This window comes from Lipotes vexillifer, unplaced genomic scaffold (genome assembly GCF_000442215.2).
Source record: "Lipotes vexillifer unplaced genomic scaffold, Lipotes_vexillifer_v1.1 scaffold216, whole genome shotgun sequence".
Taxonomy (NCBI): domain Eukaryota; kingdom Metazoa; phylum Chordata; class Mammalia; order Artiodactyla; family Lipotidae; genus Lipotes; species Lipotes vexillifer.
The window spans coordinates 4,268,992-4,281,573 of record NW_006779100.1 but is presented as its reverse complement, the minus strand read 5'-3'; the positions used below and the strand labels follow the sequence as shown (position 1 = coordinate 4,281,573).

Here is a 12,582-nt window from a genome sequence, read left to right as displayed (position 1 = left end):
AGAGTAATGGAAATAAAAATACAAATAAACAAATGGGACCCAATGAAACTTAAAAGCTTTTGCACAGCAAAGGGAACCATAAACAAGACGAAAAGACAACCCTCAGAATGGGAGAAAATATTTGCAAACGAATCAACTGACAAAGGATTAATCTCCAAAATATATAAACAGCTCATGCAGCTCAATATTAAAAAAACAAACAACCCAATCCAAAAATGGGCAGAAGACCTAAATAGACATTTCTCCAAAGAAGACATACAGATGGCCAAGAAGCACATGAAAACCTGCTCAACATCACTAATTATTAGAGAAATGCAAATCAAAACTACAATGAGGTATCACCTCACACCAGTTAGAATGGGCATCATCAGAAAATCTACAAATAACAAATGCTGGAGAGGGTGTGGAGAAAAGGGAACCCTCCTGAACTGTTGGTGGGAATGTAAACTGATACAGCCACTATGGAGAACAGTATGGAGGTTCCTTACAAAACTAAAAATAGAATTACCATATGACCCAGCAATCCCACTACTGGGCATATATGCAGAGAAAACCATTATTCAAAAAGACACATGCACCCCAATGTTCATTACAGCACTACTTACAATAGCCAGGTCATGGAAGCAACCTAAATGCCCATCGACAGATGAATGGATAAAGAAGATGTTGTACATATATACAATGGAATATTACTCAGCCATAAAAAGGAGCAGAATTGGGTCATTTGTAGAGATGTGGATGGATCTAGAAACTGTCATACAGAGTGAAGTAAGTCTGAAAGAGAAAAACAAATATCGTATATTAACGCACATATGTAGAACCTAGAAAAATGGTACAGATGAACCGGTTTGCAGGGCAGAAATTGAGACACAGATGTAGAGAACAAACATATGAACACCAAGGGGGGAAAGCCGTGGGAGGGTGGGGATGGTGGTGTGCTGAATTGGGAGAGTGGGATTGGCATGTATACACTGATGTGTATAAAATTGATGACTAATAAGAACCTGCTGTATAAAAAATAAATAAATAATAAATAAATAAAAATGTTATCTTCAAATTACTAATTCTTGAAAGTGTAAAGCAAGGATTCCCAGTCAGTTGAGAGCCTCAAAAGGATAAAACTTTCCCCTGCCATGCCTGTCTTAGCACAGCTTATATACTACACTTCGGTTGCCAGTGGTAAGTAATATTTTTCCAGCATTATTTAAGTTGTGTGGAATCTTCCACTATGAAAATCAGACTCCCCTCAGACTTCCCCTATCACAATTCTCAGGCTGTCAGATTATCAAGCACAGTCATCTAACTTGAGCATGACAACTCTCAGTGAGATGTGCTACAATTTTTGCACAAGGTCAGGCTTTCTTGGAACAATTACATCCTTGTTAGTAATACCTGGCCCCACCCAGTAACTTAAGTACACAGAAAAACTTGGATCTTAAGAAGATGCCTTTCCCAATTACTGTCTTCTCTAAGAATCCACAAAGAGAAACAGACTTTGAACCCAATGTATCTTATTTACTTGACCCTACTGTCATAAAGTGTTCAAATTCAAGTATTATAAAGATGGTAGCAGGAAAAGGATTCAGGGTTCCCAGACGGAGGAACGATGGCCAAGGAAGTCAGCTTTCAGAGCTCAGTGGGTAAGTGGTAAGACTTTGTCTTGTATAGAAAGTAGAGAGTCATGAAAATTAAAAACAAATCAAGCGAGAGAAATTCATTTTGAAAAGCTGTTGTCTTAATGGGGTGGAAGAGAAAGGGAGACAGCAATCATCCTCCTTAACAGGGTAGGGTGAGGTCTGCAAAGAAGCCCACACTCTCACTGTTTACTAAGCATCTACAGTGGATAGTGCTTGAGAAAACTCTATTAATGACCAAATTCTGAAATCATCACTGTTAACAGTGCTGTATTGGAAATCTTACTGACAAAATTTTTAAATTATAAAAGAATCAATATTATTTCTAATAGTATCTTACTGAAAGATTGATGAAGACATGCCAGCCAGAAAGAGTGAGCCTGGCAGGAATGAAACTTGCTCCTGGCAGGACAGGCCTGGCATGGGGAGGAGCAGAGCCAGCCCCCAAAAGTCATAGGTATGTTCCAGCTCTTGAGGATTTATATTTGTGTTAAGAGGACAAAACTCCAAGTTGCTGAGGTCTTTGGAGTGGACAGGGACAGGAAGGGATTAAGAAAAGTTTCTTTAAGGAAGATAATGTTTACCTAGGCAGCAGCATGGTGTGGTTTAAAGCTTGAGGCTGGGACTTCACTGGTGGTCCAGTGGTAAAGAATCTGCCTTACAATGCAGGGAACGTGGGTTCAGTCCTTGGTCAGGGGACTAAAATCCCACATGCCGTGGGGCAACTAAGCTTGCGTGCCACAACTAGAGAGAAGCCCACGCACCACAACCAAGATCCTGTGTGCTGCAACTAAGACCCGACAGCCAAAAATAAATTAAATAAATAAATAATAAATAAATCTTAAAAAAAAAAAAAAAGGCTAGAGGTCATGTTCGAACTGAGTCTTTTCTAAGGCACAAACCATTTGAATCTATGTGATTTGGAACAGTTTCAAAAACCCTCTATTAGCAGAGAGCAGCTTTATGAAAAATGACCCAAGAGAGGCTTTCAAGACAAGAATTACTTTGTTCAGCGGAGGCTATCTGAGCAGAAAGGAAATTTCACTTTTCTTACTGTTAAAATGACATTCTATCAATGTCTCTAGGGAAGACTGGTTTCACCTTCCCCGGGGCTGCTCTGTAGCTGCCCTCTATTTTATGGCCTATTTCCTTGTGGTTTCGTGTTTTGCTGTCTTTTAAAAAACCCCTAACACGGGTTTCCCTGGTGGCGAAGTGGTTGAGAGTCCACCTGCCAATGCAGGGGACACGGGTTCGTGCCCCAGTCCGGGAAGATCCCACATGCCGTGGAGCGGCTGGGCCTGTGAGCCATGGCCGCTGAGCCTGTGTGTCCGGAGCCTGTGCTCCGCAACAGGATAGGCCACAATAGTGAGAGGCCCGCGTACCGAAGAAAAAAAAAATACCCTAATACTAGAAGTACTTTGAACTTAGTAGTCAGAACAAGATTGTTTAATTAAAAACTAGAAATAGTACCATTATAACTGGGATGACTCATCTGGGACTTTATTTTAAATATATAATAGACAAGAGGAAGGTTCATAAGCTCAGTGTAGACCAAAGTGCAGAACCAAATGCACTCTTTTTCCCCCAGCAGATCAGACTTAAATTCATTAAACATGGCATGGAAGACCAGCAGCCTAATGCCAATGTACAGATTTCTTCTCTTAGTGATTTTATTTCTGCCACATGAGATGACATGTAAGTTAATACTTTTGTGTTTCTTTTTAAATAAAGAAAATTTCAGATTATAAAATGATTGGGGGCTTTGGGAAAATACAAAATCCAAACTGGAATGATTACACAGTTGGTATGGCTCAGAGTACAGAAGTCAGATAAAATAGTGAAAAATTAAGCGGAAAAATATTTTTATGGTTCTAATATTATAAGACAGGGTGAAATATTTTATTCTCTCCAGAGCCACAGCCAGAATTTTCCTACATTTTAATGCATTTCATTACTAATCATACCTAAAATAAACCTCTGCTCTTTATTTGAGCATACAACATACACGAAAATCTTTTCTATGTTTGCTCCCCACCCCAACCTGGAAATACCTTTTTCCTTCTTGATTCAAAAAGTGATAAGCAGTCACTGTAATATAAGTTAGGAAATATATAAAAGAATAAAGAAAAGTAAAAATCCCCCCAAATCCCATCATCAAGAGATAACCACTCAACATTTTGATGTATATTCTTCCAGGTTTTAAAAAAATGCTAGGCAGCAATCACCAGTAGTTCATGCTTTTTAAAGGAAAAGTTAATGCATTTACAGAATATATTAACAAATGATACATAGGGGGCAAGTTTGTGGCAGCTAAAGTCATTTTTTAGCTTTGTTACTTGCTTCGAAATGAGGAAAAGTACAAACTGAAATTTAGGTATGTTACAATGGATTTCTAAAAATCAGAGGTAAAAATTAACTGCTATATATCCTGATCATACGCCCCACAACAACTTTACCACACAAACCACAGATGTTTAAACATCTTATTTTACTACACGGTCAGTATAATAGTGAAACATCAGATATACAAAACCAAATTTGTCTATAATCCCATCATCTAATCAAAAATGTTTTCAAATTAGCTTTTGTTCATATGCATATTCAATTTTGATATATTTATAGGAATTGTTAGAGACATACTTTACATTCTGCCTATTCACCTAATATTATGTCTTAAATATTTTTCCATTTTGCTCTTTCTTTCTCCTTTGTATTTCCCCACTCCCATCCCCTTACTATTCTATTTCCAAGCACTTGAAATAAACAATTTAGATCTGGTCACTATTTCTCCACCGTTTTCTCTACTTTTATCAATCCTAGTCAATATATAGATAGGACTTTCCCGAGACTTGTCCATACATATATATGTATACATATATATATATATGTATATGTGTATGTGTGTGTATAAATGGGGTAATTCCATACATATTGTTTTCTAACCCAGTGGTTCTCAAACTTCTCTGCATACTAGAATCACCTGGGAGCTTTTTGAAAACCCCAGTGCCCAGGTTACACTAATACTAATTAGTCAGAACGTCTGGGGGTGGGAGCCAGGCATCAGTACGTTTTTGAAGATCCCCAGATGATTCCAATGTGCAGCAAAATTTGGTAACCATTATTTTTTAACCTTTTCCTTTTTTAAATTAATAATCCTTTTCGATCTTTTCCTTGTAAAATCGCATAGCTCAATATTACTATTTTTAATCATTGCAGAGCATTTCATTGTACTGATGTAATATATTTAACCAATTCTCTAATTATGGTCATTTAGATTGTTCACTCTATCTTAATAGTTTCTTCCTGCACTCCCAGGTTCTGTTTTAACTGTGAATGGTAAAACTGAAAACTATATTCTGGACACTGAGCCTGGCTTCAAAGAATCTCTGAACTGTGCTGTTCAAAACCATACCAGAGAAGAAGAAATTCTCTGGTACCGCGAAGATGGGAGAGTGGATTTGAAATCTGGAAACAAAATCAACTCAAGCTCTGTCTGTGTCACTTCCATCAGTGAAAATGACAACGGCATCACCTTTACCTGCAAGCTGAGGAGGAACCAGTCAATGTCCATCTCAGTGGTGCTGAATGTCACTTGTGAGTGAGGGGAAAGAAACTGCTAGTTAGTCTGTGTTGCCTGTACTACACTAAGTGGTAGATGAAATCTGGGTCTAAAGAGTACATGTATTTTAACATTTCCTTGATACTGCCCAATTGCCCTATTTATGATCCCACAACATTGCATGAGGGTGCCTGTTTCCCACACCCTCATGAGCCTGAGTATCCTCAAGCTCTAAGAATCTACCAGCCTGACTTGAAATTTTATTTTCATTTTCTAAATCAGGAATGAGGGTGTTCACCTTTTCGTAAATGCATTAGCTTTTCATGGTTCTTGTCTGCAAAATGCTTGCTCATGTCCTTTACCCATTTTCCTATTGGGTTATTTGCCTTTTTCTTATTGATTTGTATAAGCGCTTTGTACATTAAGGAAATTAGCCTTTTGTCGTTTTGAATGCTAAGTATTCCGTCTATTTATTTTTGACATTTTAAAATAGTACTTCTTTTTGCCATATTGAAATTTTAAATGTTTGTGTATTTAAAATTACCAATCTTTTCTTTCTTAAACGTTTTTCTAGCTTTTGTGTTCTACTTAGATATTCACTGGGAATCTTTTAACATCACCTTAAACCCTCAAAGGTGAAGCTCTTTGACATTTGGGTTCCAGGTACTGGTAAGCCATTGGTGGAACTATCTGAGGTTAGTCGTCCTTCGAATGAGTCTATGGAGGTGGTCACGTAGGTGGTTTGGGTGGAAAACTGGTTCTATGTGAGCGGGGTGTGGATAGTGTGGTGAGGGGTGATGTGAGTAAGGGTGATAATATGGTGTGGTCTGGTAGAAAGATCTCTGGACTTGGAACCTAGTAATAAAATGTCAAAGCCATTTGATCCCATGAGCTCAGCAAACTTTTCTGTGAAAAACTGATGCCATTGTTCCTGAGATAAAAGGGTGGGAAAAATGCCAAGGAATCCAGTGCTGGAATATGCTGGCATCCTGCAGCTTGGGCTTCCAGAGTGAATCATTTACATGTTTCTGGGCAAAGGAGCTTTGCTTTTTATTTCCTATGAATTGATAAGATGTGATTTTTAACAAGCTATCTCTTGGCAACTTTGGTAGAATCCAACACTATCAGCATACCTTGGAGCTTTTGTAATCCTTATAAAATGACGGACAAGGAAACTGAGGCCCAGAATGAAGGCCCTAATTATCACATCTGGAGCAGAGAACAGAACACAAATCCCCAGGCTCCTAATCTAGTGCTCTTCCCATTGTAACCTTCTTAAGAGAGACACAGTAGAAATGCCGATAATATGATTCAGTGGCTTAAAAAAATGATTTTCAGTTTCCCAGCCTGATTCCACATTTAATGTTATCATCGTTGCACATATATAGAAAAAAAACCAATTGGTCAGTGATTCATAGTGACAATAACTGACACAAACTCATCAATCAATAAATCAAGATAAGGTCATAAAGTGACAAGAATATCATATAAAGTATTATAGATTATTGTTATAAATGGCAGGCCAAGAACTCAATGGAAACTTGATAATACACTATTTGAGGAGGGTGTGCAGAAACTTCTTTTATACGTTGTTGCTGAAAGTATAAATTGAGACCACCTCTTTTGCAATATCTATCAAAATTTAAAGTGCACCTACTCTATGACCCAGCGTCTCTGCTTTGAGATGTTAACCTTGGAGAAATACATGCACATATGAATACAGAGACATATACAAGGATTTTTTTGACTTTTCCTTTTAGATTATATTTAAATATTTGCTAAACATCTGGTCACACTTTTCTCCTTGCTTTTGCTTTTAGTCTTTAGATTATAGCCACTACACAGGGGTCTGTCCTGAGCCCATTCATTTTTTTACAAGGATGTTTATTGAAGCACTGTTTAGCATTTTAAAATGAAAATAACCTGATGCTCATCAAAATAAAATAATTAAAGAGTCAGATATTATACTATAGCACTCTAAAAGCAATAAGCTGGAATTCTGTGGTTCAACATGAATATATCTCAAAGCGTGCAATTGTTGAGAGAGTGAAGTCTTTTACGTAAACACTTCTCACCCTCCTAGAACAATACAATATATTTCCTATGGGAATATCATATGTATTTTTAAAATACTAATAAAAAAAAAAGATCTGCAAGTATTTGCATCAAACTCATAGCACTGGGTGTCTCTGCGGGAATCAGGAAGTGACCAGGATGGAGTCAAGGAGGACTTTAACTTTATCTGAAATGTACTAATACTTTTAAAAGGGAATGCTCATGTAGAGCCGATATGCTTAAAAATTAATTTTAAATAGTTAAATAAAAAGGAACAACTATCTGAATACCATATAACATTCTTGTTGGACATGAATACAGAATTCAAACACATTCCAAAGAGCAATAAAATGTCATTCTTCTGAGAGAGCTATTAATAGCACAGCCTACTCAGGGTCTAATTATTCAGTGTGCAGATTATACAAGCTCCTTTTTTCCCTCCTTCTCTGCATCTATCTCTTTCCTACTGCCCACTTTTCATGCATTTTATTACTCTTCTGTACCCTGGCCAAAAAATGCAAGGAGCATGGAGCAGAGAGGAGAGGCAGTTCAGCCATTTCTCCCCCAGATGTTGGAAAGCCCTGGTGGTAGTAAGGGTTGGAATCATTTGGTGAAGATAAATGTGTTTGACAATCTATGGGTCTACAGATGTCCTTATCATGACGGGAATAAGAAGTTGCTCACACAGAAGGTTGAGAGGGACTCAAGGTTATGCTCACCTTCCATGGATGCCAGAGTTGCCACGATTGGAGTGCCTTCTGATAGAAGGACGTTATTTCTAGAAGATCATTGAGAAAATGCAAATATGCACTGGTAAATCTCTGGCCAGGGCAAGTATGGTTATTGTTCCATGCGTTACAAATTGTTTACTTAATACAGATTCATTATTATATACATTTGTTTCATGGTTTGTCTTCCCCACTACATTAAAAGTGCTATTAAGTTTGAAAATGGATGTATGTTATTTACCATTGTACCCCTGGTTCCTAGCCCAGTGCTTGCCATACAGTAGGCACTCAATAAATTTTTGTCAAATAAATGAATGACTACATGAGATAGACTGAAGGGACATCTTGAACACTGGCAATAAACTACTGCTTATTCGCTAATTAAACTTAAATGCTTGCGTCTTGCAGTTCCTCCTCTCCTAAGTGGAAACGACTTCCAAACAGCTGAGGAAGGCAGTGATGTGAAGTTGGTTTGCAATGTGAAATCCAACCCCCAGGCTCAAATGATGTGGTACAAAAACAGTGGCTTCTTGAATTTAGAGAAAAAACATCACCAAATCCAACAGACAAGTGAGTATCTTCAACTGTCAATCACCAAAGTCAAGAAATCTGACAACGGAACCTACAGCTGTATTGCAAATTCACTTATGGAAACGAAGACCAAGGACTTTCACCTTATTGTCAAAGGTAACTCTATTGTTTATTTACTGAAATATAGTTGATTTACCATATTATGTTAGTTTCAGGTGTACAGCATAGTGATTTAATATTTTTATAGATTATACTCCCTTTCACATTATTACAAAACAATGGCTATATTTCCCTGTTGTACAATATATCCTTGTTGCTTACACACAGAGTTTGTATCTCATAACCCTATAGCCCTATCTTGCCCCTCCCTCCTTCCCTCTCCTCACTGGTATCCACTAGTTTGTTTTCTATATCTGTGAGTCTGTTTCTGTTTTGTTTTATACATTCATTTATTTTTTTTCCACATATAAGTGATAACATACAGTATTTGTCTTTCTCTGTCAAATCGACAGAGAGCATAATACTTCTGAGGTCCATCCACAAAGGTAACTCTTTTTTTAAGTAACATCTAGCATAGTACAAGGCTCAGAGAGATGCTCAGTAAATATTTTTTGTGACAACTAATGATGATTACAATTATGATTAGTAGCTAGGATTCTCTTTGGAGAATTATCTCGATCCAAGGAATTCTAGTTGTTTCTTTTAGGGGAATTATTCCCATTCCATATAGGATACTGCTTTTTGAGCAAAGGTCCTTTTCTAGAATCAAGTATTAGAAAACAGTTCTGGTTGGCTTTTATGGAGGAGTATTTTCATGAATTTTCCTAGGCAACAAGGTTTGTAGGAACTGGACTTTTGTGTTTTTTTTGGCTGCGTTGGGTCTTCCTTGCTGCGCGCGGGCTTTCTCTAGTTGCGGCGAGCGGGGGCTACTCTTCGTTGTGGTGCGTGGGCTTCTCATTGTGGTGGCTTCTCTTGTTGTGGAGCACAGGCCCTAGGCGCGCAGCCTTCAGCAGTTGTGGCACGCGGACTCAGTAGTTGTGGCTTGCAGGCTCGGTAGTCGTGGCGCACGGGCTTAGTTGCTCCTCGGCATGTGGGATCTTCCCGGACTAGGGTTGGAACCCACGTTCCCTGCATGGGCAGGCAGATTCTTAACCACTGCGCCACCAGGGAAATCTGGAACTGGACTTTTGAGTTAACAGCTTAGTGACAAACGGAAGAGAAGTCATAAACACATAGAGGAAAAATATACTGACTAGATAAGAAAATAGATCTATAAAATCACTCCTAACTCTGAAATTGTAACCTATTGGCTAATCAGAAAAGTGAGTGGGGGCGAATGGGGGAAACAGCTTCTTTCTCTTGGCTTCATGTTTCTTCTACCCAGGTTTATGATCTCTGCAATAACAAGGAACAAAAGAAGCTCCACGTGTCTTTCCCTCCTCTTATTTCTCACTCATATCGAAAGAGGAAGGCGAGATACCTGGCGTGGCAGATGCAGATAATGCTCACGCACACATTTCCTGGTCTGGGGCCAGGATGCTAGAAGCAGCCAAACAAGCTGAGGCTCCTACATCTTGTTAGAACATCATTCACTTTGTCATTTGCCTCTCTGTGCCACTCATTGCCTTTCTTGCCAGTCCTCAGGAAGCCAACTGAACCCCAGCCAGAAGCGTTGGACATGTGACCATAGGGCTTCTTATTACTGTACCAATAGAGTGGCTGGTGGGTAGGAAGGGCTGCCAGTTGAATGCCCATCACTGTGATGACTGGTGCGTTCAGTAATTTCTCCTGCAGAGCAGTGACAGTATGCCCAGGGGCTACTTGCTTTAAAAACCAAATCCACGGGCTTCCCTGGTGGCGCAGTGGTTGAGAGTCCGCCTGCCGATACAGGGGACATGGGTTCGTGCCCCGGTCCGGGAGGATCCCACATGCCGCGGAGCGGCTGGGCCCATGCGCCATGGCCGCTGAGCCTGCGCGTCCGGAGCCTGTGCTCCGCAACGGGAGAGGCCCGCGTACTGCAAAAACAAAAACAAAAACAAAAAACACCAAACCCACAAACTCTTGGTTAAGAAGGAATCATAATTGCTCTATGTCACATTAAACATACAGCTTGTGTGGCAAGCAGGATGCCAGCTTGGCAAATTAGCTTTCAGGTGGGCAGAATCCTGTTTTGGGTTGAGCTCTTCCAAACCAACCGGTTTTTCTCATTTCTTCCTGCGTTATTATTTGCCTGGCTATTGGCTGCCTTAGGAGCATAAGCACTCCGATGCTGGTGCTCAGGCTAAATGCCAGGTTTGCCATGAGCTCTCCCAGTTTCACGGCTCAGTGAGGTAGTTTATAAATGAGGCTGTGCAAAGTGAGAAATGACATCACGGATCTTTTCTTGAGCACAAGATTTTAGCCACGTGTTGAGATTATTTTACCATAATGAATATGGGCTGGGTTGGGTTGGGGTGAAATACCAGACCTGGTTATAAATAAGAGAGTAAAGGGAAGAGATGCAGTTACACTTTCCAAACTCACTTTCAACAGAAACTTGGAATCCAAAGTGAGCCAGTGGGTCAGGCAGTTTATTTCAGTTTGTTTATGGAGTGAAAGCTGTCACATGTGGCTTCATTTTATTCAGCTTGGTAAAAATATTCTGATCTGTGACTGAGTTCTGATTTTTTCCCCCAACTGTACCACCTTTGCCTCTCCTTCATTTTGACATCTTTCCTTGGCACTATAGGTTCATGGGGTCCCCAGTAAGATGCCCTTTGGTGTGTCCCAGGGCTGGCTATTACAGAGCCAGGGTTTACAAGAAGTTCCAGGGACTTTCCTGGTGGTCCAGTGGCTAAGACTCTGTGCTGCCAATGCAAGGGGCCCGGGTTCAATCCCTGGTCAGGGAACTAGATCCCACATGCTGCAACTAAAGATCCCACATGCCACAACTAAGACCCAGTGCGGCCAAATAAATAAATATTAAAAAAAAAAAAAAAAAAAGAAATCCCACACCCTCATGAGAATAATTTTTAGCAACAGCCAAAAGAGAGCAAAAGTAAATGATGCTTAATCTACTCCCTAAAATTATCCTGAGCCTGACACATAATGGAGAAGACAACAGTTAAAAGGTAAATAGTGTGCCATACAATTACGGAGGGGTAAACCCCATTTCATAATCTTGAGGCATATAGGGCTTGGGCTTTGAAATTTGATTAATCAAAAGTCTTCTCTTCCCCTTCTCTCTTCCTTCCACACTTCATATACTATCTCATAACACTTTGTCCTTTACAATACTATCTCAATCTGCAGTAGTTTTTTTTTTTTTAATGTCAGTCTCTCCCACTAGAATATGAGCTCCTCAGACACAGGAGCCTTCCATGCCTGTCCTATTTTTTCAGGGCTAAGAACAGCACCTAACACACAGTAGTCATTTAGCAAAAATCTATTGATTTCATTCACTCTGCAAACTCAATTATACAATAAATAGCACACTCTTTATTTCCTATACATTCCAAAAATTTTATCTTAGCCATGATTGGAGCCCCTTTCCCTCCTAGGGTGGCATCAGAATCCAGGAGCTTAGACAGAGTCATTTAAATACGTTTGTTGACCTTAGCAATCTTACTTTTGTAAGTTTCACCCCATATCAAATATATTAACATGAAGTAATAAGTATACTTTTTTTGCTGTAAAAATTTGAAAGGGTATTTAAAACTTGCATACATTTTGAATTTTTCTATAAATAAGTTATTAATTTGGTTCTTAAGTTTTAAATGTTATTATTATTATTTAACAGTTGGGTGATAGTCGACACAAAGTTACATTTTATAGATGCTTAAACATTTATGCATTTTGATTGACTTTGCCACTTTATTTTCATATTTTGGAGCCAATACTTTTTTTTTCCGGTTTCAAATATTTTCATAGGCTCTTGGAAAGCTTACAAGCACAGGGACTGCACCTATAGTACGAAATGGCTCTGAGCTTACCTGGTGTTCACAAAACAAGGGAATGGGCTTTCACTTCTAGGTGGCTGGTGTCTTCCTAGCCCAAATTAGAAGTAGACTCTCTGTTCTTCCATATCATTTAGGGA

The 12,582-nt window shown here is 39.1% G+C and overlaps 1 protein-coding gene across 1 annotated transcript in view; it reads left to right on the top strand.

Annotated features, from left to right (window-relative positions):
• The first annotated feature begins 1,604 nt into the window (after positions 1-1,604).
• Positions 1,605-12,582, top strand: part of TMIGD1 (transmembrane and immunoglobulin domain containing 1) — a 13,335-nt gene continuing 2,357 nt past the window's right edge. The window contains exons 1-5 of the mRNA XM_007452458.1: positions 1,605-1,636; positions 2,615-2,618; positions 3,223-3,329; positions 4,950-5,228; positions 8,385-8,663. Of these exons, the coding sequence (XP_007452520.1) occupies positions 3,248-3,329; positions 4,950-5,228; positions 8,385-8,663 (640 nt within the window). The 5' untranslated portion in view covers positions 1,605-1,636; positions 2,615-2,618; positions 3,223-3,247. The remainder of the gene's footprint in view (positions 1,637-2,614; positions 2,619-3,222; positions 3,330-4,949; positions 5,229-8,384; positions 8,664-12,582) is intronic.